This window comes from Lepidochelys kempii, chromosome 1 (assembly GCF_965140265.1).
Source record: "Lepidochelys kempii isolate rLepKem1 chromosome 1, rLepKem1.hap2, whole genome shotgun sequence".
Taxonomy (NCBI): domain Eukaryota; kingdom Metazoa; phylum Chordata; order Testudines; family Cheloniidae; genus Lepidochelys; species Lepidochelys kempii.
In genome coordinates, this window is record NC_133256.1 from 226416151 (window position 1) to 226430070 (window position 13920).

Sequence of the window (13920 nt, forward strand, 5' to 3'; positions counted from 1 at the left end):
TGAGCTTTCAGGTGGAAAGAAGGAGGAGCACCGTTCCCCCCATTCTCTGTGTTCTCCGGCCAGATCTGCACTCTCAGAATCAGAGGTAAATGTGGGGCTGTAATCCCTGATCCTTATCTCCACAAAAGTATCTCAGATTTCCTCTGCTTTATTATATTAAATAAAATTAGCAAGAGAGATTAGAGAAACAGCAAGATAATACCATACCTTTGGATTGCCAGTCATAATCCAGATGGCCAAGACAGAGTCATGTGACCTAAACTGGGTTTTAATAATAAAGAAATAACACTTGACAAACACTAGCTAATTAATCCTCAGAATACCTTTGTCAGGTCGTAACCTATTATTATCCCCACTTTACAGATTGGGAAATTGAGGTAGAGAGGTAAAGTGACTTGCCCAAGGTTGCAGAAGAATACGCTGTCAGAAGTGGGGTAGAAGGACCTGATTCCACTCCTGTTTTCCGAAGAGAGCTCTCTCTAAATTTTGCAGCAGGATCTATGGCTTAGGTTCTTTTCTGCACTGAGATCCTCTCAGCGCAAGTTGGGTGGAACTCTCTGGTAATCATGGTGTATCTGCCCTATTTCCAGTTACCTTTACAATGGATTCTGCTGCTCTGATTTGTGACAGCGGGCAGTGATTCCTGAGGTCACTGATTTAGGTGCCTGGTTGTGGATTTAGGAGCTTAACTTTAGGCACCCAGTTTGGGTTAAAGTGTTTTTGTTCGCATCTCCCAACCCCCACCTCCTCTTGTTTTCATCAAAGCCATACTTTGGAGAGTTGGAAAATGGTTTTAATGCTGATTGGAGCAGTATCATAATAAAATGCAAATATGCCTGAAGTTGGAAAACGGTCATTGTTTCACACTAACATATTGTAACCATAAATGCTGGAGCTCTTGAAATAAAATGTGCCTATAGGAGTCCTGTCTATATGCGTTTTGGGGGTTTGGGAATGAGGCAGGTTTCTGTTTTCTTTGCAACTTATCCAGTATTTCTGATGGGAATAGTTCACAACTAAATCTGTGCCTTCCTTTGGGGGAAACACATGGTTTAACTTCTCTCTTCTTTATATATATACCAAGGAACTGATGTTTTGATCCCCTGAGAGGCCCATATCTGTTCACTACATTTGTTCATTTCAGGAAAATTCTGTAGTTGCTGAAAAGAGAGTTTGCTTGGTTTATTGTGTGTCAAACCTTTATGCTATAGCAATGAAGATATGCATTCACAAATTCAATTTTGAGGCGGGAGGAAGGGATCAGAGAAGGATGATCAGGTCTTAGGGGGAAAAGAGATTCAATAGCTAGCATATCTGAAATTAGATTTTAGAAATTATTGTTTATTTTTTAAAAGGTCTCAAGGTCTTGGGGGAAGTAGATCAGTAGGGAGCATATTTAAAATTAGATTTAATAAATTACTGTAATTTATTACTATTTTTAAATCACATGCAGCAACATCCCTGTTTACCCTGCTTGATAATAGAGGATAGCGCATTTGTAAGTAAAACACACAAGCCTGTGAACTCATATCTTGGGTTGGAAACATGAGGATGCAAACTTTAATGAAATTCAGACATTAAAATACTCAGCGAGGCAAAGAGTGCATGTCTACAGAAACAAAGGGAGTTAGGCTATCAAGAAATGTGGGCTTTGAAGCCATTTAGAAAGGCCCTGGATTCCATGATTTATCTAAAAGCCATGAGATGCACCTCTTAAAAAATGCAAATATCTGCATTGCATCCTGTAGCTGTAATGAACAAGTCTTTCACAAAATAGAAACATTCAGCTAGTTCTGGGGCACTTACTGCAGCTTCATATGCTGTGCTGCATGCTTGTGCCCTTTAATCACGATGCCTTCTGTTTTTTCAAAACTTAAATGAGATGCACATGAATGTTTAAATGGTGTACACTCCAGTTTTGTTTTATTTAAAAAAAACATGATTAAATAAGCCAATCAAATGCAATCCTCTCGAAGGCTGAGGCATGGTAAATCATGGAAAGTTATGAAGCTGGCAGCCACAAAAGTATGTAAATTTCCTGAGCTGCTAATCGCATGTAGGACTACAGCTTTAGGTTACCAGAAGACCCATGTTACCCAGTGGGGAGCAATTTAAAACACCACAGGGGCTGTTGAGGGAGAATGCCTGTATGCATGCAGATGTATATTAATGAGCTCAAGCTAAAGTTTGCTTTTCTGTAAATTAGGGCTTAAAAGAAGGAAACATTTTAAAGCATTTCATAGATTTGCACACTAGATATAGTATGTCTCACTAGTCTTCACTATGGGACTGATCCAACCACTGAAGTCAACTGAAGGGTTATTATTAGCATCAGTGGGCTTTAGATCAGGCCTTATCTTAATATTTTCACTGTACTAAAGTTTTTTTTTGCTGCGATTAAGGGAAAGAATAGTGATCTGTTCATCAAATAAAATCCAAATCAGTCCATCACCCTCAATGAAGATTTTTAGTATAGGCTTACACATATGTGTGTGAGTGTATATAGATTATATTTTGGTTAGTCTGGATTGCAAGTTACAAAAGATCTGTTTCTGACAGGAAAAAAATAGGTAATTAATAGGAGTAAGAGACAAAATGCCAGCTTGTAGATTTGTTTCCCCTGCAGAAATAGGCGCCTCTGTTAGATTGCTCTTTCTTGATCTGATGTAACAAGAACAGAGAGTCAGCTGTGAATCAAGCGCCTTGTTCTCATTTCCTTGATCATTGACATGGTTTGAGAGAGAGACAGGAGGAGGGATTATTTGTGAGGTTATTAAAAAAAAAAAATCCAGCTGCCCCTCCTCCTCCCCTCTAAAATGCAGAGATAATTCTAGAACGTTCCATAATATGAGTTTGACGTTTCTCATTAAATATCATCCTCACTCCTTATTTGTTAAAAAGTGCTTTTTACAAGTCACTAAGCAGATAATTTGAAGCTCTGATGAGTGAATTGCCAGTTAGCAATTCAGTGGGAAGTACATTTTTATTTTATTTTTTACCCAGCAGGCTGTGTAATGGTTATAGAAATTAAAGGATAATTGCATTTAAGTGAATTTATGCTTTTACAATCCCACTGTTACTGTTATTAGAATATTTACCACTGTTGAAAATTCTCTCTTCACGTAGACGTGCTAATTCTTCATTCCCAACCTCTGCTGGAAACTAGCCATTTTGAGAGTTTTAGTTGTATCAGATTGACATAAGGGCTAGTTTTTCTGGTGATTTTAATTATTACCCATTACAGTGCCTTTGCACTTAGGTTTCATTTGCGACAGCATTAGGTTCATTCATTTAAAGTTTACATTAGAAATGATCATTAATGACATTTTTTTCCTTTATTTATGGTTTCAGATTAGGTGCTACATAGTCCACATTTAAAAAAAAAACTCTGAGAAATGTCTTTCTCATTGAGAGATTAAAAGTAAATTTGGTAGTATACGACGTTTAGTTTCTGTACATGGCAATATACTTCTGCAATATATAAAAATTACTGATGTGTAAAAGTGCTTTGTAATACTTATAAAACAGATTTTTATTCCTAACGAAGAGCTTTACTGGAGAGTATCTTAACACAGATCAGAGCTAGTCAGAGCATAGAGAGCCATTATACCTAAATACAAAGGCTCATTCATTATTTGTTGGGTGTTTGTTGTCTCTCTTAATTAAAGACATGCTGGAAAAAAAGGTTTTACAACCTCTTTAGTTTAAGAAGAGAAGACTCAGAAATAGTGAGCCATTTTAATTAATTGATTATTTTTGTGGAGGGAGTCCCTGCTCCTCTACTCCAGGCAGCATTTTGTCATCCTTTGGCAGGAATGACTAATTTCCTTCGAGATCTCCAATCTGGAGTCATATAGAATGGCTTCCATTCCCTCCCCCACCCCGAAACGCTTCTGGTGTTCTGTGTTTGGGGAAGGGAGGGGAGGAAGGTTATATGTTTCTGACCTGCTTTACTGCTTTTCATCTGAAAGTAAATTAATAGACACACTAGATTCCCCTCTACTGTGCTGATTGGATCCTTGTGCCGATTAAATGTTGCACACTGATAGAGGGATGCTGAAAGCACTCAGCTGGTAATATGGTATGTACATCAGTGGTACAATAACTGACTTTCAGGTTAACGTCAAACAAAAACCCAGTTTGCTACAGTTTTGATTAGAACGGGTTTTTGCTTTGAATGTAAATCCTTGTGCCCTGCTGTAGTGATGGCTAATTAGCAGAGATCTGATAGAAAAAATGAATGGATTCTTATTTCTAATGACAGGCAGGCAGTAAGTTGTCAAAAAAAGGGGAGGGGGAGAAAACAACACACAAAAGGAGACCTTTTTTTCAGTAGCGACCATACTTTGTGACTCAACACACAAACCTTCCTTCCGTTGTACCTTCCTGATCTGTTTTCTCCAAAGGGCAGTTCTTGTTTGACCAAGGATCTGTCACGGCTCTAAAAGTTTATTCCTGCTTTCCATACCCTATGACAGTTCTGTCAGGTTGTTTTTTGATCTATATTCAAGTTCTCATCAGATTTTTCTTTTTCCTGCTGATGAATGCTAGGAGCCAGGAGACAATTCCAAGCAGCAGTGAAGTCACTACTGCTTTCTTAAGTATCTATCTCTTTATCTCTCTATCCATAGTTCTTTCTGCCTCATATTTGTCTCCCTTATGCTCTTCAGTCTCTATCATGGCACACTTGAGAGGGCTGCGATTGGCTCTTGCTTTGTGGATCAGTAAGCAGAAAGAGTGTTAAGTCCTTGGTGGTGATGTGCTGGAGTGGGCTCCCTGGGGCCCCTTGGTAAAATTGCAACACCAAATTAAAGGGAAGGTTGGATGATCTCCTGCCTCTGATGGAGTTCACCCTCACTTTCTGGATGCTGTTAAATCATCCCTCCCAGTGATGACCTATCCTTGGGGTTCATTAAAAATACTTCTGTAGTGCAATTCCCCCCCACCCCTTTAGAATGAACCAGATTGCACCAAAATGGCAGGTTGTTTAAAAAATCAAATGGGAAGGAGAGGCTATCCCAGACTCACCTACAAATGCCATTACCCCAGTTCAAATTACAGAGATTGGACATAGTGATATATTATCAATAAACTATGGTTCAGGAACAGAGTGTAAAATGTTCCCATCAAAGTTATGGATATGACAGAGCATTTTTAATAATGGGGAAACCAAATAGATTCTTCAGTTCCTCACCCTTCCACTCTGTGAGGACAGCAGCCCTTGGTATTTGGGGTTGTTCACAGGCACAGAGGATATATTTTTATGGGAGCCCTTTGTTGAAATATTGGTAGCACATCATCCATCCCACCTAAGGCCCTACTCCTGCAAATACTTGCATAGATGTGTACATCTATTCATGGGAGTAGCCCTATTCACTTCTCTAGGCTCTGGTCTACACTAGGACTTTAGGTCGAATTTAGCAGCGTTAAGTCAATGTAAATCTGTACCCGTCCACACGATGAAGCCCTTTATTTTGAATTAAAGGGCTCTTAAAATCGATTTCCTTACTCCACCCCCTGACAAGTGGATTAGTGCTTAAATCGGCCTTGCCACGTCGAATTTGGGGTACTGTGGACACAATTCGACGGTATTGACCTCCGGGAGCTATCCCAGAGTGCTCCATTGTGACTGCACTCTCAACTCAGATGCACGATTGTCTGCCGTTGCTCTGACGCAGGGAGGGGCGACTGACAACATGGCTTACAGGGTTGGCTTACAGGGAGTTAAAATCAACAAAGGGGGTGGCTTTACATCAAGGAGTATTTCAGGCAGGACTTCAGGGAGGGTTCCAATAAGAAATGGTGCACCTAAGTTATTGTTTTCATTGGAACAAGCAGGCTGGTCTGGCCTCTGATTGATACATGGCTAGATTTACCTCGCTGCACCTTCTCTGTGAGTGACTGAAGTGTGACCTAGAGGAATGAGTCCCCTAGATGGGGGGCAGGGTTTGCAAATGAGTACAAAACAAATCTGGTCTATTTCTTGTTTTGATACACTCCATGTATCTTTTACATCTTTGACTGGCAGCAGATGGTGCAGAAGGACTGCATGCTATCCACATCTCATGGCTACTCGGCAGAAGATGGTACAATAGGACTGCTAGCAATCCGTATCGCCTGCCTGCTCACCATAAGATGGTTCAATAGGACTGACTGCAGGACTAAAGAAAATGACCTGATGGAGTCACTCCAAATTTAGTCCCTGCGCCCATGTCTGCCCAGGTGTTCCTGATCGACCTCACAGAGGCGACCAGGAGCATCTCGGACATGACGATGACGGCTACCAGTCCTTCTGTACCGTCTGCTGCCACAAGGCAAGGGGTTGCTGCTGTTGTGTAGCAATGTAGTACTACGTCTGCCAGCACTCAGGAGACTTACGGTGACGGTTACCTGAGCGGGCTCCATGCTTGCCGTGATATGGCGTCTGCACAGGTAACTCAAGAAAAAAGGCGCAAAACGATTGTCTGCCCTTTCTTTCACGGAGGGAGGGAGGGAAGAGGGGCCTGACGATATGTACCCAGAACCACCCGCGACAATGTTTTAGCCCCATCAGGCATTGGGATCTCAACCCAGAATTCCAATGGGCAGCGGAGACTGCAGGAACTGTGGGATAGTTACCCACAGTGCAACACTCCAGAAGTCAACGCTTGCCTCGGTACTGTGGAAGCACTCCGCCGAGTTAATGCACTTAGAGCATTTTCTGTGGGGACACACACACTCGAATATGTAAAACCGATTTCTAAAAAAAATGACTTCTATAAATTCGACCTAATTTCGTAATGTAGACATACCCTAGGGCTACTTCTTTGCGTAAAGTTATGTAGGATCATAAGTGTTTGCAGATCAAGGCCCAAATGAATAAGGGTCATTGCTCACAGCTGGGTATCAAAAATGGCAACTGGAAACACATTGAAAAGCATATGAAAATGCATACTGTTACCAAAACCACAAATCTTGAAACATTCCATATACTGTGGTTATTGCCAGAATAAGCATGTGCTTGTGGTCTGTCACTGTTAGAATATTAAAGAGTCAATTGTTCAACTGAGTTTTATTGTGAGAACTGAGTAAATTAACAGAGGTCAAGACCCTCCTCTCTGAGGGAATCTCTATTCAGCTATCTCACATGCAGTGCCTTAGGTTTGTGACAAATATTAAATTATTAATTGGTAGGCCTTCGCTTTGGTTTTATAATAGGTTACCATTCTTCTGAGAGCTGGACAAACTCTCATACACAACATTTTTCCTTCTAGGCCAGCTCAGGAAAATAATAGATGTTGCTCTGGAAACAATTGCAATTTTTCATAGCAAAAGTGCATTGTCAGACAATATCATTCTGGAAGGATTACTGGAACAAAGTCTACATCTAAAGCAGAAGTGGTTACAATATAGACAGCAATGGGCAGTGAATTCTAAGTCCCTTTTATACAGGTCACATCTTAGTTTGGAAACATGAAGGTTTGTTGGCAGGCTTGTTGTATCAGTTTAAAGTCACTGCCACAGGGGAAGATAATCAGTAGCAGAGTATATGTTTTAGAATTTGATCACATTCTTACTTAACAATCTGCATAGGTACATGTGTGGATTACTATTGATATACACGGCACATCAGACCTTGTAAGGTTACCAAAAAATGATGTAAACTACAACAGAGTAAAAGTGGAGAAACTGAAACCTTAACTTACAGTGAATGGTAATATCAACTCCCCAATGCGGGTGTCGGTGCATGTTTGTTCCAGCATCTGTACTGAGACACAATAGCTATTTGCTTTTGCCTGTGGCTTCTGAAAGCAGCATTCTTCAAACCCCTATTCCCTTTTCTTTAATATGAAACTCAGCAATCTGTTTAATAATTAGCATCTGAGTAGCAGGTAGGAGCCTCACTTATTCCAAATGTCCTGAAATGAGAGTAAAACTCTTGCATTCCTGTTTCCCCCACATCCTACAAACCTTTGTGAGCACAGACCTGTGTGGAACACAATTTTTTGCATTTAAAAACAAACAATAGGGTAAAGCTATTTTGATACATTTGGGAAAAAAATATTAGCACTGCTTTGTATAGTTGAAATCTAAGAGGAGGAATCTGCCATGCAGAATACAGAAAATCATAAACAAGCAGCAGCTTTCCAGCACACTGAAGTGTGTTTGCATGTGACTGGCATACATATCTCAAACTCCAGTTTGCCTCTGGCATCCTGCAGTGAAAATGAAAGTTGTGCTGCTATTGAAAAGGCGCTGCTTCAAAACTGGTGTATTGTGGGGACTGATATGTGTAGATGAGAAGCAGTGTGCTGCTTTCCAGCATTTAGAGCCAATATTTTTTTTGGCTCCCCTATTATGACCGTACATGTTTTTGACTGTTATGCCCAAAGCATGCTTAGATTCTTATTATTCATCATTCCAAAAGTGTCAGAGAATATGTTATGCTGACTGATTCCCAAAATGGAGATATTGTGTCTTTTAGAAACAAGAATATTCTTAATTAATTTGGCAGAAATATAATACAGCAAATGTAGGTTTTGTTGGGGATTTTTTTAACCTCTCATACTACACTCTATTGTTTCTGCCAAGATGCCTTTATCAGCACTTCCTGGGATATAACATTTAAAAAAAAGGTTCTTTAAAAAAGAAAAAACATATAGTTTCTATTCTTTTACCAAAAGAATCTAAGTGAGATGTTTTAGTGTTATTAGATGCATTTTCCATGGAACAATTCAATCAGACACAAATGAAAAATGTCACCTCTTCCAAACAGGTGAGTTTAGCTTTCTGAAACTAATCTTTCAATATCTACCACTCAGATATGTTTCCACATCTAGCTTCTAAAATTCATGCCTTTTTAAACAAATAATTTCAGTATATTCATCATAAGAAGTATTGTTTTGTCCACTTAGTGGAAGTATTTGGAATAAGTTGGTTGGTTATTTCAGGTTTAATATAGTGGCAACATTCTTCTCTGCATTTACGTTTCTTAAGGATAGAAGTCAAAACTTATCCTTAAAGGGGAATACAAATATCCCTTTAACAAGGAAAAATTCAGAGGGGTCAACCATAAGAACCACTTAATGTTTGCTCTGAGTTAGAATTTAAAACAAACAACAAAACTAATCATGTTTCAGCTATTTCTGGTGCAGATATACAAATAGGCATTTTCATCAGTTTATTATGAAAATAGTGTCAGAAAGAAACTATTATTAATATGTCTCTCAGTGGGATGTGTGGATCACCATGGAAAATAAGGCTGATATTAATGTGAATCAAGGAACAGCTAAACATTTTAATTGTACACAATTTCTGCTTTGTATTGTCTCTATTCTTCCCCTTTGCAGCAAGTTGAAAAGCAATTATTGAGTATTAAACTGTGTAAGGAAAGTATCCTGCTTGCTTCTTAACTTGCTTTTGTTTCCACTGTTGTTCCAAATACTGCATATCTTCAGTTTTGCTTGTTCTGTTGAATTGAGTCAGAGAAAATTTAAAGTATTCTGGTACCTTTTTAAACGTTATATGAGGAAAACAATGAATGTCCATATGCTTATCGTGAAAGTATGTAGCAGAACAGCATATTTGTACATTTCTGTGATGTGAAGTTTCCCATCCTGGCAATCTAAATATTGGGAACTTCTTAGGGTAGACATTAAAATCCAGTTATAAATATGACAGACAAGTAAAATGTAGATGCAGGGGACGTATGCTGCTCTCACTTACACTACTGGAAATCCTGGCCCCATTAAAGTGAATGGCACATGGACACACAAGCAGCTGTGAATTGAATTGAATAGAGTGAGGATTTCACCTCCCCCCCCACCTCTATTTATTTCTAAGTAACAGATTTATATTGTTGTAACTGAAAGCAGAATTTTGCCCATGGTCTCCATTATGAGCTTTTCATGATATATCACATATGATATAAAATGAAACAATATTACTGCAAAGCTGCAATCTTAGTCAGAAAGCTGTATCTTACTCTGAATATGAGTGATTATGTTTAATACAGCTAAAATGAGATAAAGATGAAAACAGGTTTGACACGAGTCTCTTGTATCCAGTACTTTGGCAACTATAAAGGCATGAGCATGTCAGCATAACATGGAATAGTAGAAGACAACCTGATCCAAAAGAAAATAGCTATTTATAAGGTCTCAGCAATATTAATATCTTTTGACAACTGTGACATTTTTATATGCCTTAAAAAGTAACAGGTTTTTTGGCTTTCATTAGAATGCATGACCCCAATAGCTTGAAAAATAATGTAAGTTATTTTAAAAAATCTTAAAGAAAATGCACATTTAAAAAATGCGGTGACAAGATATAGAAAAGTAAAATGTGTAAATCCTAGAGGAAATCTGAAGAATTGGGAAACTAAAAAGTGTAGGGTGAGACTGGAAGATGTAATGTGGTTTGCAGTGTAATGAAAGATGACAGTTTGAAAATACTGGCTAGCCTGCTCTGAAATCTTTTTATCAATTATTATTTATCACGTGTAGTGATGTGGCCACTAGTCACGGACCTTGTGCTCGGTGTTGTCGAACTGCACAACCAAAACCCCTTCAGAAGGTGATTCAGGAGGAATTAAGACAGGTTTCAGAGTAGCAGCCGTGTTAGTCTGTATCCGCAAAAAGAAAAGGAGTACTTGTGGCACCTTAGAGACTAACCAATTTATTTGCGCATAAGTTTTCGGGAGCTACAGCGATGCATCTGATGAAGTGAGCTGTAGCTTATGAAAGCTTATGCTCAAATACATTTGTTAGAAAGAATTAAGCAACTCTCTCCCCTATTCCCCCCAGACAAACAAACCCACCCGTAAAAATCCACTTTAACAGGTAAAGAATTTGATCAGACAAATAAAAATCTACACTAAGCCAGCGCGTTGTTAACAGCAACCTGGGGAGGGGGAAGAGAATGATGCTAAAGATCTGGCCAGCTCGCCTTCATCCTTTCAGAAATGCCAGCGCTGGTAGCCGCTGGCTCTGCGTCTCTGTTCTCTCCTGGTGCACAGCCCGGCTCCGGGAGCATGAGGTAGCCCGGAGGCAGAAGGCACAGGCAGCCAGGCTCTCGGTGGGGCGCCCCCGGCTGGAGCAGGCGGCAGTGGCAGGCAGGGCTGCTCCGGGTCAGGGCTCCGTCGGGAGGGGGCAGTGCCGCCTCTGGGCTGCTGCCGCAGCGCCCGGGCAGAGCCGGGCTGGCTGCAGACGTTGCCATGCGCTCGCGGCGGTGCCAAGGCGCCCCTCGGCTCCTCTCCTCTCCGCCCCGGGCCGGGCCGGGGGCCGGGGGGCCGGGGATTGTGCCGCTGCGGGGTCAGGGCCGGTGGTGACGCTCGCGCTTCTCTCTCTCCTTCTCCCTGTGGCAGAAGCTGGCGGTGCGGAGCTGCCCCGCGGCGGTGCTGGTGGGAAGCGGGGGCAGCGGAAACACCAAGCCCGGCGGCGGGGTCCCTGCGCTTCTCAGAGCGCCCGCCGGCGGCGGCAGCCAGAGCCAGAGCCAGAGCCAGAGCCTGGCCATCTCCGTCCTGCCGGCCAAGGCGCCCATCGCGATGGTGACCGCGCACATCAACGGGGGGCTGGGCTGCAGCGCGGCCGGCGTGGAGCCCCCGCAGAGCGCCCCCATCAACCTGCAGACCACGGCCAAGCTGGTGACCGCCCGGAGAGCGCCCGAGCTCGGCTCCCGCTCCCAGGTAGGAGTCGCAGGCAGCCCCCGCTGCGCCGCGCTCTGCCAGCGGCGGGCTCAGCCGGCTGCCTCCGCCGAGTCCGCGGGGCGGGGCGGGGCGCGGGGCCAGGGGCGGGGCTGCAGCCGCACTGGGGGCTCTGACTGGGGGGCGGGAGGAGGGCGCGGCCGCGTAATCCTGCTGGCCGGGGAGGGCAGGGGGGAGGCCGCGAGAGGTGTGCGGCGTTGGAAGGGGGCCCTGAAGTGGGGAGTGCTGCTGAGAGAGTAGGGCTGGTCTGTCACAGTGTGGGTAATGGGAGGAGGAGAGGGAGCATAGCAGGGCGCTGCAGCGGCTGGTCTGAAGTGCAGGGAGAGGGGCTGTCTGACTGGTCTGAGATGAGGAGAACACCTGCGGGCTAGTATGACCTGGGGAACAGAACCATGGTGGAGGAAGGTAGTGCTGCCTGGGCTGAGCTGGACCGCAGAGGCCAGCGGGAGTACGGTGCAGGTCAAACCCTAAATTACTGTTGTTTCCATTTTAAATTTGTTTTCTCCAGTTTGTTTGTCCTCCCTGGCACTTTTTTCATGTGTAAGGAAACAGATTTTTAAAAATAATTAATTTTAAGAGATGTGGTGGTGCTCGGCTACTCTGTGTGCCTGTTCAGCCTGAACAGAGACAGGGAGAGATGGAGCCTTCTGAGGAACTGATGTGATTGTCCCTCATGGCACAAGTGTTTCACCTTTCTGGTGTGACAGTGTGGTTCTTCTATCTAGCAAGGTTCAGGTGAGAAACAAGCAGAAACAAAATGTATATGAGCTGACATGCTGCCAAGCTGTTTGTTGTACTCTCAGGGCAGTTGGTAGGTTTTCCCATAGTGCTCATTTAATTGAAACATTGCACAGATGTTAACGAAGAGTTTGCAGAACAAGAGAGAAACCTGGCCTGGTCACTAGAAGCATCCTCACATCCAAAAACCAAACAAACCACATGGTGGGAATTCTTACGCCAATAAAAGCATATCAAAACAGGGTGAAATGACACTAACAAAGCCTCAGATAAGAGAAAAACAGTAAATGCAAAGTCTGTGCTTTAAACCTGGTGAGATAAGGATGTGAGTTATTACCCCTCGCACTTATAAGTCTAATTCAACAGACTCCAGGCTAGAGTGAGGACCCAGTCAGTCCATGTGAAGAGTGGGAGAGCAGTGGGGTCTGCAGCTACAAAATTCCTTTCTGCACAAAAGAGGTTATCAGGAATGTCTATTCCCATACCCTGACCTCTCCTTACCCATTACAGTCCCTGCAAAGGCTACCCTTAGAGTCTCTTACCAGGGTGAGAGAAGAATAAAATGTGAACTAGAGGAGATACCTTCGAGAGTCAAACTATAATTGAAGGCATGTGTAAAACAAAAGTGATGCTGGAAAGTCTGAAACTCTCTGAAGTCTATGGGCTGTGGAGCATCACTCCAAATCCTGTGGAGAGAATGCCCATCACTTCGCATATTGAAAGACAACAAACCCAGTTGAGTTAACTCACTGATTAGCAAATGGGAGAGCATGTCAGTCCACCTTGGGAACTAAATCCTTCCCTTGTTTATTGTTGTACAACATCATTGACTTTAATAGAGTTAACAGGCTCTGGCAGCAGGGAAAGGGTCTGGCTGCTCCCCACTGCGAGAGCCCTTACCTGCTGCTGGAGACTTTCACTTCACCAGGGAAAGGTTTCTGGAGATAGGAGTCAGCAGGACCCTTCACTGCTATAAGTAGCAGTGTAGATGTGAGAGGCACTGTTTGGTCATAGAGAGCCTGCAGGGTCACGTGTGTAGGGCACTCTACTTGCCTAAACTGTGTCTCGCTCTCTACAACTGCCATTTATACCCATGCTAGCAGGGTATAAACACTCTACACATGGCCATAAATGTAGACGTAGCCTTTGAGTAGTGGGCTTGTGAACTGGTCGCCTCTGGCAGGACCTAGGGTTCTTAGAAGGGAAGAATCTTTCCTGGTAAGACTTGTAGCAGCTGCAATAACCCCAGGGCTGCCTGCATCCCCCTTCAAAGGGAAGGTTGGCCCTGCCCATCTTCCATACCAGATCCCATTGTGTTTCCCTGTGCAGAGGAATCTCTGTTCTGTGCTGACAGGGAGTGTTCACTTGCTCTATGATCTTCCAAACCAGTATTTGTCCCATAGTTATTTATTTTTCTTTCTAGAACAATTTCATTTCAAGCTGAGGTTTGCTGTAACCAGAATAGCAATGGGAACATTGCCCTACATTTGGGACTTGCA

At 42.7% G+C, this 13920-nt stretch overlaps 1 protein-coding gene across 12 annotated transcripts in view; it reads left to right on the forward strand.

The window, feature by feature from the left end:
• Positions 1–13920, forward strand: part of PHF21B (PHD finger protein 21B) — a 206940-nt gene that overhangs the window by 122173 nt on the left and 70847 nt on the right. For 10 of the 12 annotated variants that reach the window (XR_012155497.1, XM_073316272.1, XM_073316281.1 and 7 more), the window contains one exon: positions 11345–11665. The exons of the other annotated variants lie outside the window; for them this stretch is intronic. Coding sequence is in view for 9 of the 10 variants with exons in the window: in XM_073316272.1 (XP_073172373.1) it covers positions 11345–11665 (321 nt within the window). In the remaining variant the exon portion in view is untranslated. The remainder of the gene's footprint in view (positions 1–11344; positions 11666–13920) is intronic. 12 annotated transcript variants of the gene reach the window in all.